Consider the following 14,252-nt stretch of genomic DNA (forward strand, 5'->3'; position numbering starts at 1 on the left):
AAACACGATTCTCACTTCCTTTTCAGTTTTAGGTCTCCACTCGTGCTGATCTGCTATGCGTGGGCTACAACGATAATAAGTTAACTTGTTAGCTAACTTGCCCCTCGAGGGATAATTGTTGCATCCAAAATCTCCTACTCGCATAACCAAATTGCACAGAAATATTTAGGACATGCCGAACATCGTGCTTTTCAGCGGGAGCTCCCACCAAGACCTGTCACAAAAAGTGGCTGATCGCCTCGGATTGGAATTGGGGAAAGTGATAACGAAGAAATTCTCCAACCAAGAAACATGGTAGGTTTATTTTTTACTCATTTCTCGTCTGTCTTTAGATAGGTGCATGATTAGCTAATTTACCAGCTGCGTTAGCTGAGCTAGCCTAGCAAGCTCGCAGGCGCTGGACGTTAACTTACTGCAGCCTGGGTCATGCATGCACATGTGCGCAAGAGTAGTAAGTTTGCCAGCTATGCGAACGTCACTGAATAACACTAGCTTGTTGACGTTATTACATCAATCCCTAAATTGGCTAGTTAGTTATATCTAGTTATGTAATCACATGGTCGCGCATGCTGGTGTTCATTGTTGAGTCGTAACTTTGAAAGATACATGCTAGTTAGTTTGCGAAAAGACTCACGTGACTTGATAATAGCCAACAGTTCGTGTAAACAGAACCAACTACCGCAGCAACAGAGAACAAGGCCACGTTCAGTATGCAAACGTCTTGAAACGTTGCAGTTACAAAATGTAATGAAAATGAGTGATATCTGTGCAGTTAACCTAGTGGGTAAGACTGTTGGGCCAGCAACCAAAAAGCCGGCTGTTTGAATCCCCTAACCGACTAAGTGAAAAATCGGTCGATGTGCCCTAATTGTACCTTCAGAGAACCTCTGTTAAAATGATTTTTTTTTTGTAATGTTTTTTATCCGAATTGTTCCTATAATCGTTTGCCCTGCTGCCACCCCTGGTTCCTTCCCGCCTACATTGTCATGCACTTCATCCTAATTGCACCTGTAAATTGCTCTGTATATGAACCTCTGCTAAAATGATTCGAAAATAAAATATATGTTTTTCATTAATACATTTTCCTTATCTGATTTATTCCTATAATTGTTTGCCCTGTTGCCACCCTCAGTTCCATTTTAGCCTAAATGATGTCACGCGCTTATTAATCTAGGTTCATTTCCAGCCAGTAAGCAAACTGACCTAATTGTTCAGTAGATATGGTAACTACATAAACCTGCGCTGGTGCATGTAGACGTTACAATACTTACAATATGATGCAATGGGTGAGAGTGAGTTCACTGCACTGCCCCATGAACCAAGGTGAGCTAAGGTCCCCTATTGATTTAGCCTAGCTACATTACTTTGTCCCCTATGTGCAATAGTGGGGTTTTGTCAGCTATATTAATACAATAATCTGCTTTAGAATTTTGTGGATACTTTTGGAGAAAGATTGGCCTGATAGTGGGACACCTATTAAATAAGATCTTATTGTGGGATGTCCTCCTTGCAAGGACATAGTATTAATAACTATTAAGATCATTGCCGGGGATAGTTTTATACTCAGCTGGCCCCTCCCTGGATTTTGTGTTAAATGCTCTACACCAAAGCTTTCTCTGCCTCTAACCTTGTTCTGACCACCTCCAAAACAAAGGTCATGTGGTTTGGTAGGAAGAATGCCCCTCTCCCAACCGGTGTGATTACTGCCTCTGAGGGTTTAGCGCTTGAGATAGTCACCTCATACAAGTACTTCGGAGTAAGGCTAGACGGTACATTGTCCTTCACTCAGCACATAGCATAGCTTAGGTTAAATCTGGACATGGTTTCCTTTATTGTAATCACCCCTCTTTCCCCCAGCTGCCAAACTAACCCTGATTCAGATAACCGTCCTACCTGTGCTAGATTACGGAGATGTGATTTTATAGATGGGCAGGTAAGGGTGCTCTCGAGCGGCTTGATATTCTTTACCATTCGACCATCCGATTTGCCACCAATGCTCCTCATAGGACACATCGCTGCACTCTATACTCTTCTGTAAACTGGTCATATCTGTATACTCGTCGCATGACCCATTGGTTGATGCTTATTTATCAAATCCTCTTAGGCCTCACTCCCCCTCTTAGGGCCTCATACCCCCCTATCTGAGATGTCTACTGCAGCCCTCATCCTCCACATACAACACCTGTTCTGCCAATCCTATTCTGTTAAAGGTCCCCCAAGCGCACATCCCTGGGTCGCTTGTCTTTTCAGCTCGCTGCAGCTAGCCTATTTAAATAAATAAAAAAGCATAAAACACACCGAGAATCTCACTGCCTATAGGTACTTAACACAGTGGGAGGCCGTTCCTTCTCTTGCAAGAACAAAAACAGAACCTGTAACTACGAACCTATTCATTCTACTTGTAGAATCGCAACGCTTGTCAGTGGCCCTCAATTTGACTGAGCTAATCAGAGAGCACAAAGCCCGCGTGGGGAGCTAACAAAAAATATATATTTTTTAAACCATGCATTTTCTCCGTACATCCATGGATGAGCCAGTCGCACTTCATATTAGAGGTTGACTGATTATGATTTTTCAATACCGATACTGATTATTGGAGACCAAAAAAAGCCAATAACCATTTTATATATACAGTGCCTTGCGAAAGTATTCGGCCCCCTTGAACTTTGCGACCTTTTGCCACATTTCAGGCTTCAAACATAAAGATATAAAACTGTATTTTGTGAAGAATCAACAACAAGTGGGACACAATCACGAAGTGGAATGACATTTATTGGATATTTCAAAAAAAAAATAACAAATTAAAAACTGAAATTATTCAGCCCCTTTACTTTCAGTGCAGCAAACTCTCTCCAGAAGTTCAGTGAGGATCTCTGAATGATCCAATGTTGACCTAAATGACTAATGATGATAAATACAATCCACCTGTGTGTAATCAAGTCTCCGTATAAATGCACCTGCACTGTGATAGTCTCAGAGGTCCGTTAAAAGCGCAGAGAGCATCATGAAGAACAAGGAACACACCAGGCAGGTCCGAGATACTGTTGTGAAGAAGTTTAAAGCCGGATTTGGATACAAAAATATTTCCCAAGCTTTAAACATCCTAAGGAGCACTGTGCAAGCGATAATATTGAAATGGAAGGAGTATCAGACCACTGCAAATCTACCAAGACCTGGCCGTCCCTCTAAACTTTCAGCTCATACAAGAAGACTGATCAGAGATGCAGCCAAGAGGCCCATGATCACTCTGGATGAACTGCAGAGATCTACAGCTGAGGTGGGAGACTCTGTCCATAGGACAACAATCAGTCGTATATTGCACAAATCTGGCCTTTATGGAAGAGTGGCAAGAAAGCCATTTCTTAAAGATATCCATAAAAAGTGTCGTTTAAAGTTTGCCACAAGCCACCTGGGAGACACACCAAACATGTGGAAGAAGGTGCTCTGGTCAGATGAAACCAAAATTGAACTTTTTGGCAACAATGCAAAACGTTGTGTTTGGCGTAAAAGCAACACAGCTCATCACCCTGAACACACCATCCCCACTGTCAAACATGGTGGTGGCAGCATCATGGTTTGGGCCTGCTTTTCTTCAGCAGGGACAGGGAAGATGGTTAAAATTGATGGGAAGATGGATGGAGCCAAATACAGGACCATTCTGGAAGAAAACCTGATGGAGTCTGCAAAAGACCTGAGACTGGGACGGAGATTTGTCTTCCAACAAGACAATGATCCAAAACATAAAGCAAAATCTACAAAGGAATGGTTCAAAAATAAACATATCCAGGTGTTAGAATGGCCAAGTCAAAGTCCAGACCTGAATCCAATCGAATCTGTGGAAAGAACTGAAAACTGCTGTTCACAAATGCTCTCCATCCAACCTCACTGAGCTCGAGCTGTTTTGCAAGGAGGAATGGGAAAAAATGTCAGTCTCTCGATGTGCAAAACTGATAGACATACCCCAAGCGACTTACAGCTGTAATCGCAGCAAAAGGTGGCACTACAAAGTATTCACTTAAGGGGGCTGAATAATTTTGCACGCCCAATTTTTCAGTTTTTGATTTGTTAAAAAAGTTTGAAATATACAATAAATGTCGTTCCACTTAATGATTGTGTCCCACTTGTTGATTCTTCACAAAAAAATACAGTTTTATATCTTTGTTTGAAGCCTGAAATGTGGCAAAAGGTCGCAAAGTTCAAGGGGGCCGAATACTTTCGCAAGGCACTGTATATATATTTGTAATAATGACCATTACAACAATACTGAATGATCACTTTTTATTTTAACGTAATGTAATACATGCATACAAATCTATTTAGTCTCAAATAAATAATGAAACAACATGTTCAATTTGGTTTAAATAATGCAAAAACAGGGTTTGAGAAGAAAGTAAAAGTGCAATATGTGCCGTGTAAAGAATAGCTGACGTTTAAGTTCCTTGCTCAGAACATATGAAAGCTGGTGGTTCCTTTTTAACATGAGTCTTCAATATTCCCAGTTAAGAAGTTTTATGTTGTAGTTTATTATAGGAATTACAGGACTATTTCTCTCTATACTGTTTGTATTTCATTAACCTTTGACTATTGGATGTTCTTATAGGCACTTTAGTATTACCAGTGTAACAGTATAGCAACACAATGACAACAGTCACCATCGAAGCAGCGTTACCCACTACTAGAAAGCTCAGAGAGAGTGATGTTTGAAACGCTATTAGTGCGCGCTAACTAGCTAGCCATTTCACTTCGGTTACACCAGCCTCATCTCGGGAGTTGATAGGCTTGAAGTCATAAACAGCGCAATGATTGACACAACGAAGAGCTGCTGGCAAAACGCACGAAATTGCTGTTTGAATGAATGTTTACGCGCCTGCTTCTGCTTACCACCGCTCAGTCAGATACTTAAATGCTTGTATGCTCAGATTATATGCAACGCAGGACAAGCTAGATAATATCTAGTATTATCATCAACCATGTGTAGTTAACTAGTGATTATGATAGTTTTTTATAAGATAAGTTTAATGCTAGTTAGCAACTTACCTTGGCTTACTGCAAGGCAGTTAACCCACCGCTCCTTATTTTCATGTTTCATTATTTACTTGAGGCTAAATAAATGTTATTGATGTATTACATTTAAGTTGAAATAAGTGTTCATTCAGTATTGTTGTAAATGTCATTATTACAAATGAATAAATACAAATTGGCCGATTAACCAGCTTTTTTTGGTTCTCCAATAATCGGTATCGGCATTGAAAAATCGTAATCGGTCGACCTCTAGTTCTTAACCTTTTATGTTTGGGGGGAGGGCAGGAACAGGTTTTTTAGCTGGTTATCTTCTGTGTCTTAATTATTTCATCAAACAATGCGCTTAAAGCATCAGTCAAGCTCAGTGCATACTGTTGATTTTATTAACTTAGGGTGTGCCTATATATGGGAAAAATACACGTTTTAAAAACCAATCGATTGGTCGAAAGAACACTCTCGGTCGATCACATTTTTTTTAATACTCTGCGAAAGTCCTAGTCTGTACAGTAGCGGTGGGTCTCGTGTCTCCTCACGTCTTGCTTACGCTCTCCCCTTAGAACACAGATTCCCTCGTGCCTCCTCTTCTGGGTGGTTCAGATAGGTAGACAGACTGTTGCGTTAATTGCCTCTCTTGGTCAGATGTGAGCACATGACTCCAGCGGAGGTAGGGAAGGGGGGTTGTCCTGTCTGGAATGTTTCTGACGTTTCTTTTTTTACTTGTTTTGATGCCTTCAACTTGTGGAGAGGTGTGTGTGTTTGTGTACACTGATTCCCGGAAGTCTGCTTTTCCACGCGCACTTTCAAATTAGAGTTCTCATGTGAGGCTAGTTAGTCAAAGTTAAGCTCGTTCCAGTCACTCCAATTTACTGTACCAGACCTACATCAGTCCTCTGCTTTTGGTGTGCAGTTATGATACTGTGTTGTTGGAAAGTGATTCTTGGTGCAGTATCTTTCATGAGTGAGTAGCAGTTGCCCTTTTTTCTAAGCATACCTTGTAGGGGGAGGGGAGATGGCCTAGTTGATAAAGGGCCTTGGTGAGAAGATTATGATCAGCCTTCTCCGTCAGGGTTTAGGAGCAATAGGCGTAGAGCGATAAGAGCAGGGTGAGGAGGAGGAAGGATTGATCTTCTCTACCTCAGTGTGGAGGTGAGTGTGAGGTTCCGTGGTGGTGGTAAGAATTATGATTCTCGTCCTTTCCTTAAGATGCCACTAAATAATAATGCCGCTTCTCTTTGTCAGCGTGGAGATCGGGGAGAGCGTGCGCGGCGAGGACGTCTACATTGTGCAGAGCGGCTGCGGCGAGATCAACGACAACCTGATGGAGCTGCTGATCATGATCAACGCGTGCAAGATCGCCTCGTCGTCCCGCGTCACCGCCGTCATCCCCTGCTTCCCCTACGCCCGGCAGGATAAAAAAGACAAGGTAAGCTTAGCTTCCGGGCTGCTCCTAGGCACAAATAAGTCACGACTATGATTCACTGTGTGGTGTTCAGTATGTAGTGAAAAACGTAGCATATTTACAGTACCAGTCAAAAGTTTGGACACGCCTACTCATTCAAGGGTTTTTATTTGTACTATTTTCTGTATTGTAAAATAATAGTGAAGACATCAAAACTATGAAATAACATATGGAATCATGTAGTAACCAACAAAGTGTTAAACAAATCCAAATATATTTGAGATTCTTCAAGGTAGCCACCCGTTGCCTTGATGACAGGTTTGCACTCTTGGTATTCTCTCAACCAGCTTCATGAGGTAGTCACCTGCAATTAATTTCAATTAACAGGTGTACCTTGATAAACGTTAAATGGTGGAATTGATTTCCTTCCTCCGTTGTGTTGTGACAAGGTAGGGGTGGTATACAGGCGATAGCTCTATTTGGTAAAAGACCAAGTCCATATTATGGCAAGAACAGCTCAAATAAGCAAAGAGAAACGGCAGTCCATCATTACTTTAAGACATGAAGGTCAGTCAATCCGGAAAATGTCCAACTTCTAAAGTTTCTTCAAATGCAGTTGCAAAAACCATCAAGCACTATGATGAAACTGGCTCTCATGAGGACTGAATAAATGCAAGTAACAGACACATCTCAACATCAACTGTTCAGAGGAGACTGCGTGAATCAGGCCTTCTTGGTTGAATTTCTGCAAAGAAACCACTAACAAGAGTCTTGCTTGGGCCAAGAAACACAAGCAATGGATATTAGACCCGTGGAAATCTGCCCTAATTTTAGATTTTTGGTTCCAACCACTGTGTTTTTGTGAGACCCAGAGTAGGTGAACGGATTATCTCTGCATGTATTGTTCCCACCGCGAAGCATGGAGGTGGTGTGGGGGTGCTTTGCTGGTGACACTGTCAGTGATTTATTTAGAATTCAAGGCACACTTAACCAGCATGGCTACCACAGCATTCTGCAGCAATATGCCATCCCATCTTGTTTACGCTTAGAGGGACTATAATTTGTTTTTCAACAGGACAGTGACCCAACACACCTCCAGGCTGTGTAAGGGTTATTTGACCAAGGAGAGTAATGGAGTGCTGCATCAGATGACCTGGCCTCCACAATCACCCGACCTCAACCCAGTTGAGATGGTTTAGGATAAGTTGGACTGCAGAGTGAAGGAAAAGCAGCCAACAAGTGCTCAGCATATGTGGGAGCTCCTTCAAGACTGTTGGAAAAGTATTCCAGGTGAAGCTGGTTGAGACGGCTAAGAGTGTACAAAGCTGTCATCAAGGCAAAGGGTAGCTACTTTGAGATTCTTCAGATGTGAATGTCATCCAATAACTTCTGTGTTACTACACAAAAAGCATATGAGAAATACAGCATCTACCAAATATAGCTGTAGGTTTGAATAAGAGCATGGTTCATCACCCGACAACAATTAGGCCTAATTCTCGTTAACAGTTCCTGCTAATGTTACTTAACTGAAAGTTGACGTCAGGCATTCCAAGGGGGGAGAAAGGGTTCACAGACCACTGCTTATCTGGTAAATGATTGTCACACACTGTTCCAGTTAATAAAGTAACAACAGTTTCCTCATGTAGCAAGCCAGTTGTTCTGAGGCCTATCCAACATTCCACCGTTTCTCCCTCTTTCCATCAACCCAAAGACAGTGTATCAAGCACCAGTTACTATCGTGAGACCCTAAGCATGAGATCTCTTAACGTTTTGGAGCATATTTAACCTTTATTTAACTAGGCAAATCAGTCTAGAACAAATTCTTATTTACAATGACGGCCTACTCCGGCCAAACCCGGACGACGCTGGGCCAATTGTGCGCCGCCCTATGGGGCTCCCAATCACAGGCCGGGTGTGATACAGCCTGGATTCGAACCAGGTACTAGTAAGGCACTGCGATGCAGTGCCTTAGACCACTGCGCCACTCGGGAGCCCTGTTATGTTTTCTAACATGAAGGTGGAACATGCCAGATCCCAAAGGCCCCTCTTATCGCAGTGGCATACTGTTGCCCAGTGTCTCCCTGCTCCAGTACTCATGTACCCCAACAGCACACATTTTTGCTGTAGCCCCGGGCTGACTTAACTGATTCAAGGTCATGTCTAGCAGGGATCCTGCTAATGTCAGTGACGTCATAACTTTTTTAGCAGTTTAGCTAACCCTTTTCCTAACCTTACTTCAATGTTCCTAACCTCCTTTGAAAAGTCACTTCTGACATCAGGGGCATCCCATCTAGAAACCCTGATTCAACTCATTGAGGGCTTGATGATTAGTTGCATCAGGTGTGCATGTCTGGGCCTACAACAAAAATGTGTGCTGTAGGGGTTACTGGAGGACAAGTTGGGAAATACATCTGTAGCCTATACAAACACTCTGAACTACAAGTTCTAGAACAGGACATAACAGATTTCTGACAGAGGGTTTACTTACGTTTGTAAATCAAAGTTCAATACAAGAAGGATTTAGTCGGTGTATGTTTGATTATACCAAATGATGGATGTTTAATACCACATGTTGGCCTATCACTGTTGTCCTTTCCCTGAGGCATGTTAAATCCACCTTGGAATGTGACCTAGTACAAAATTGAAACGAGCATCTTTCCAGAGTTGAACTTGTGTGTGTAAATAAAGTAACCTGTGAGTTGTGATTTGTCCCCTGAAACCAGAATTTCTACGGTCACCTTATGCTGCTATTTGGCTACAGAGGGCTGTGTGCATTAACCGCAGAAGACCGAGATGTCTGTGTTGAACACGCGACAACCTGTAGCCAACAAGGATTGTGTTCCTTGTGGAGGAGCAGAGGATTTAGACTTCACTAGTTATTCAAGTCCAGGGCATTTTACTGTAGTACTACAATTGTTGCCACGCTGAATAATTCAATTGTGTGCTTCATTTGAAAGAGCCTGTAACTCCCTCTGTCCCAGAGTCGTGCTCCTATCTCAGCCAAGCTGGTGGCCAACATGCTGTCTGTAGCCGGCGCCGACCACATCATCACAATGGACCTCCACGCCTCGCAGATCCAGGTAGGCAGCATCCAACACGTCACAGCAATGCAATTGCGGGGTGCAGTTTCCCCTGTCGATTTAAATTTTAAATTAAGTTATATTGAATTTAAACGACTAGTAGTAGTTGCTCAATTTTAGTTTCATTCCAAGTTATTGCAGTGAAGTCTGAAGTTGTCGCTATGTTTTTGCTCAACATTGGGCTAATCGGAGAGGCTGTATATTATTATGTTAAAGGGGAAATGTTTTAAACTTTTTCTCATCTCTCTCTGTAGGGATTCTTCGACATCGCCGTGGACAACCTGTATGCAGAGCCCGCGGTCCTCCAGTGGATCCGGGAGAACATTCCAGAGTGGAAGAACAGCTGCATTGTGTCCCCTGATGCTGGAGGAGCCAAACGGTAATGCAATGTGGCAGGGTCACATGAACCAGGTACGGCTGGTCCTGAGGTCTTCAACAATGTGGCAGGGTCACATGAACCAGGTACGGCTGGTCCTGAGGTCTTCAACAATGTGGCAGGGTCACATGAACCAGGTACGGCTGGTCCTGAGGTTTTCAACAATGTGGAAAAGCTATGGGGAAAGTCAGAAATGTTTGGACCTGTTCATCTCTCCCTTGTTTAACCTTTCATTGGAGTTTGTTTGTACTTGTCCATCTTCGAGATGAGTTATGCTCGACTTCTGGAGGTCATGCGAATGAGATGCTATTTCAGCTGAGCGCTGACATGTATATCTTGTATTTCTTTGTTTTAAATTCCTGTATCCAGAGTGACCTCCATCGCTGACCGTCTGAATGTGGAGTTTGCCCTCATCCACAAGGAGAGGAAGAAGGCCAACGAGGTGGACCGCATGGTCCTGGTCGGCGATGTGAAGGACCGCGTGGCCATCTTGGTCGACGACATGGCCGACACCTGCGGTACCATCTGCAAAGCTGCTGAGAAGTGAGCGACCACACGTGTGTGTGTGTGTGTGTGTGTGTGTGTGTGTTATTCTACCATGGCCTTGATCTAGTTTATTTGTGTTTGGCTTGTGGTGTCAATACAAGTCAGTATTTATAGCTGGTTGCTATGTAGTCTCATCTGTTAAGCATCCGTTGATCTCGAATCACCGTATTGGTTATTGACCTGAACCACTGTATCAAACCTAACGAGATAGATTATGTAGAGGGATGTGGAGACTCAAAAACTTTCTGCATAAGAATGGGGGCTTGCCCAAATGTAGAAGCCCTCCTGTTTGCTGCAGTTACAAAACATAACTTGCTTTAAAAACAGCTTTCTGCTATTTTTATTTTACTGTTTGAAAAGGAGCAAAACCTGGAAGTCATTATTGTTTGTTCCAGACTCAACCATGGCTCCCGTTTCATTGTCTCTCTGAAACTCTTCAACATTTCACTCTTCTATTTGATGCTTGTGTGCATTTCATTTTTCTACTTTGCTCATATGCATTATTTTATCTGACTTTCAAACGCAGTTTCCATATTACTGTCACATTGTTTTTTTATATTACACCACTCCTATCTCTCTCTAGATTGATTGATGCCGGTGCGATCAAGGTCTACGCTATCCTCACGCACGGCATATTTTCCGGTCCGGCCATCGCGCGCATCAACGACGCCCCCTTCGAGGCCGTGGTGGTCACCAACACCATCCCCCAGGAGGAGAAGATGAAGTCATGCCCAAAGATACAGGTACCCACTGTCCAGATGGGCACTTCCTGTTTACTCACAGGTCCTGGTACCTTTTAGCCAATGAGGTTTGAGGAATCCCTTTGTTGATACATGCAGCATTTTGCCTCTCCCATGTCTCGAAACTAGCTTGCTGCTGTTAGAGCTAACCATTCCAACCAGGATTGACTTAAATGTAAATGTAAATTGATTGGCTGCCCTATAGGTTACCTGACCTGAGGCACTGGTTGATGGCGGTCTGTTATAGAGATGTATCTATGATGATGTATTTCTATGGTCTCCACCAGATCATAGATATAGCCATGATCCTGGCCGAGGCGATCAGGAGAACCCACAACGGCGAGTCGGTGTCCTACCTCTTCAGCCACGTTCCCTTGTAAAGGATGGCCACGAGCAGAGGCCACAGCAGCCATTTCCTCTCCTCATTGTCCAATCAGCTCGCACTTTCAATGACCCCCGCCCTCCCGGAAGTCCTTAAACCCTGACGGTTTGGGCCAATTACATGTGACCAATTCCTAAAGGCCACGCCCACTTTTCCAGCTTTCTTCCGTGTGGAGTCCCAAGAAAGAGTATCACCTCCTCTGAGACCAGCAAGTTTCTATTTATGCGTATTACCATGTTAAGATTTCCTTACTGTGTTTGTTTCAATATCATGCTTTGCCAGCCTTGCCACCCAAGGCATCTATGGCTGTCGTTTTAACCGAAGGTCCATTGCCTAACGATGTTCCTGTTTGTTTTACCTAATTTTCCTTCCATTTCACTATAAATGAAAGCATTCCATTGTGTGATGTCACTTCTTGATTCATCTGACTGTTCTAACCTGCTCTGGAGAATCTGCAACGCTGTTGGTTTTAGAGGCACCTTTGTTTCATCAATACACGCCGATTACCAAATACCAGGGTCCTATTCACTAGACTAAAAACAGTAGCAAATGGGGAGGGACTATCTGTACAATAAGAAATGCCTGTCTTCATTTTCTGTTTCGGGATTTTTTGCAACTGTGTGTGCTAATCAATGCCACCTAGGGTTGTTTAGTCATCAACAGCTGATTTTTTTCTTGATTTGTTTATTTCTTTAACCAGCAACATTTTGGTTATTGTGGGACTTTTTTCCCCAGAGTAGAGGCTGTATTTGTTCAACCAGCAAATAGATTCCTACATAATGTTTAAGCATCTAGCATTGTCTTAACTTCCCAATATTGTATCATGGAATTCAATTTGAGATATGAGAGAGACCGTTGTAAGCGATTCCACAATTTCTGGCATTCTAGTTAAAACATTATTTCGTTAGTGCCACGTAACAAGGCCAAATCTGATTTGCCATTTTAGTTTCCTTCATTTAGTATGCCCCTGGTGGTGCACTCCCTCTAGTGACGGACTGGTGTCATTGCAGGGCCTCATGCTCACTTTCGTATTTCTGATTTACCATCTTGAAATTGCTCATTTACTTCTCCAACACCACTACTAATCTCCTGCTGCCCAGTTTTTCAAAAGTTATCTTTTCAGATTTCGGCAATCGGATAGGATGAAATTAATAGAACGGGTATCCACATTCAAGTCAATGATGCACCCGCTGTATTTATATCAATTTAATCCGATCCGATTGCCGAAATCCGATCCGATAACTTGGAAAAACTGGGGACAGTACCTCTGTATATCAAGTTTATCCATCTTCTCAAAGGGTGATTGGTCGAACAACCCACACCCATAAGGTCATGAAGTATAAAAATTCTACTTTCCTCATGTCTTGAATGTTTGTTTTTTTTCTTCAAGTATTAGTTGAGAAAAAAAGTTCTAATGTATGAGTGTAACTCCTCTGCGTTCATTTTCTCCTGTTGTACGGTGAGTGTGCGCCGAAGGCAGTCTTCAGAATGAATTAGCGGATGGGTTGAAGGCTGCTGGCGGACAGGCAGCCACACGTTTTTTTTTTTTTTTTTTTTTTACACCACCAGGGTTTTCATTGACAATAAAAACTTTGACAATGACATTATGTAATGCTGACGGTCTCTTTTCTTTGAACTTTGGTTACTGAGGATCCTCAGATGAATTGTTATAGACAGTACACTGTTATTTTCCCTATTTTGGGGGGGGTGATCCCATTGGAAGATGTGAGTAATTAGGTGGCCATTTGAGGAGCATGTGTTGCTACTCGTTGCACCATAATCTTATTGCAGGGCCATGTGAGAGCAAGGACCTTGGTTGAATTAATGTTTGTCAATTGCAGGTCTTTAGAAAGGCAAGTTCACCAAACTGGGCATGCAACACTACCACCCAACCACCATCTAGGATCAGGTCCTCCTTGACCATGTAATCTTATTAATTGTGATCTAAAAGGCTAAACTGGTACTAGATCAGCACTCCTAGTCTGAGACGCTTTGCCCTGGACTCCCATCCAAGGACCAACCAGAACGAATATCCTTGTTTAGGCTCAGACTGAGAACTGCCAACAAGGGAGATGCTTGTTGGTGTGGCTGATGGCTACAGCCATATATAGTGTGTGTGTAATATATATGTATATATGCCTACTACCCTGACGGTGGGGGGTTGCCTTAATACTCCCTTGTCACGTTCTGTATGGGGAGTTGGCAACAGTTTCTCAGACATGAGGACTGTCATTTTTTTATTCCTTAGTGATGGATAGTGGCTGATGAAAAGATCCATAGCTGGCGTCCACGTGCTTATTAGGTATTTAATCGGAACCAGGCCAAACTATCACGTAACCATAACAACATACTTCACAAAGGATCATCAGGTGAAAATAAGACATAAGTGCTATTAGATAGTTGCTATAACTGACAATGGATACAATTTGCCAGTGGGAATAATCATAAGCGTTTGTTCATATAGACCATATAACTACTGGATCGAACAGAGTTAATAGAAGGGACATGTTTTTTTTCTCTTTTAGAAATCAAAGGGTGTAAGAAAAGGTCACATGATAATGGTGATAAATACAGTATGTGGTACATACCTCCATTTTCCGACAGGTGGCGTCTTGTGCATACTTCTCTCTGTGGTGCCTGAAACTCGGTGAATAAAAGTGATTAAAAACACATCTGTGAAATTTTGGACACGTATCACGTCTCCATA

General features: G+C 42.6%; 1 protein-coding gene across 1 annotated transcript; it reads left to right on the forward strand.

Moving 5' to 3' along the window:
- LOC115129745 (ribose-phosphate pyrophosphokinase 2) lies at positions 1-13,152 on the forward strand. The gene is made up of 7 exons (XM_029660417.2): positions 1-294; positions 6,262-6,445; positions 9,403-9,501; positions 9,756-9,880; positions 10,247-10,420; positions 11,007-11,166; positions 11,451-13,152. Exons 1-7 carry the CDS (start codon positions 173-175, stop codon positions 11,541-11,543), a joined length of 957 nt encoding a protein of 318 aa, XP_029516277.1. The 5' UTR covers positions 1-172; the 3' UTR covers positions 11,544-13,152.
- The last annotated feature ends 1,100 nt before the right edge of the window (positions 13,153-14,252 follow it).

Source organism: Oncorhynchus nerka, linkage group LG5 (assembly GCF_034236695.1).
Source record: "Oncorhynchus nerka isolate Pitt River linkage group LG5, Oner_Uvic_2.0, whole genome shotgun sequence".
Classification (NCBI taxonomy): domain Eukaryota; kingdom Metazoa; phylum Chordata; class Actinopteri; order Salmoniformes; family Salmonidae; genus Oncorhynchus; species Oncorhynchus nerka.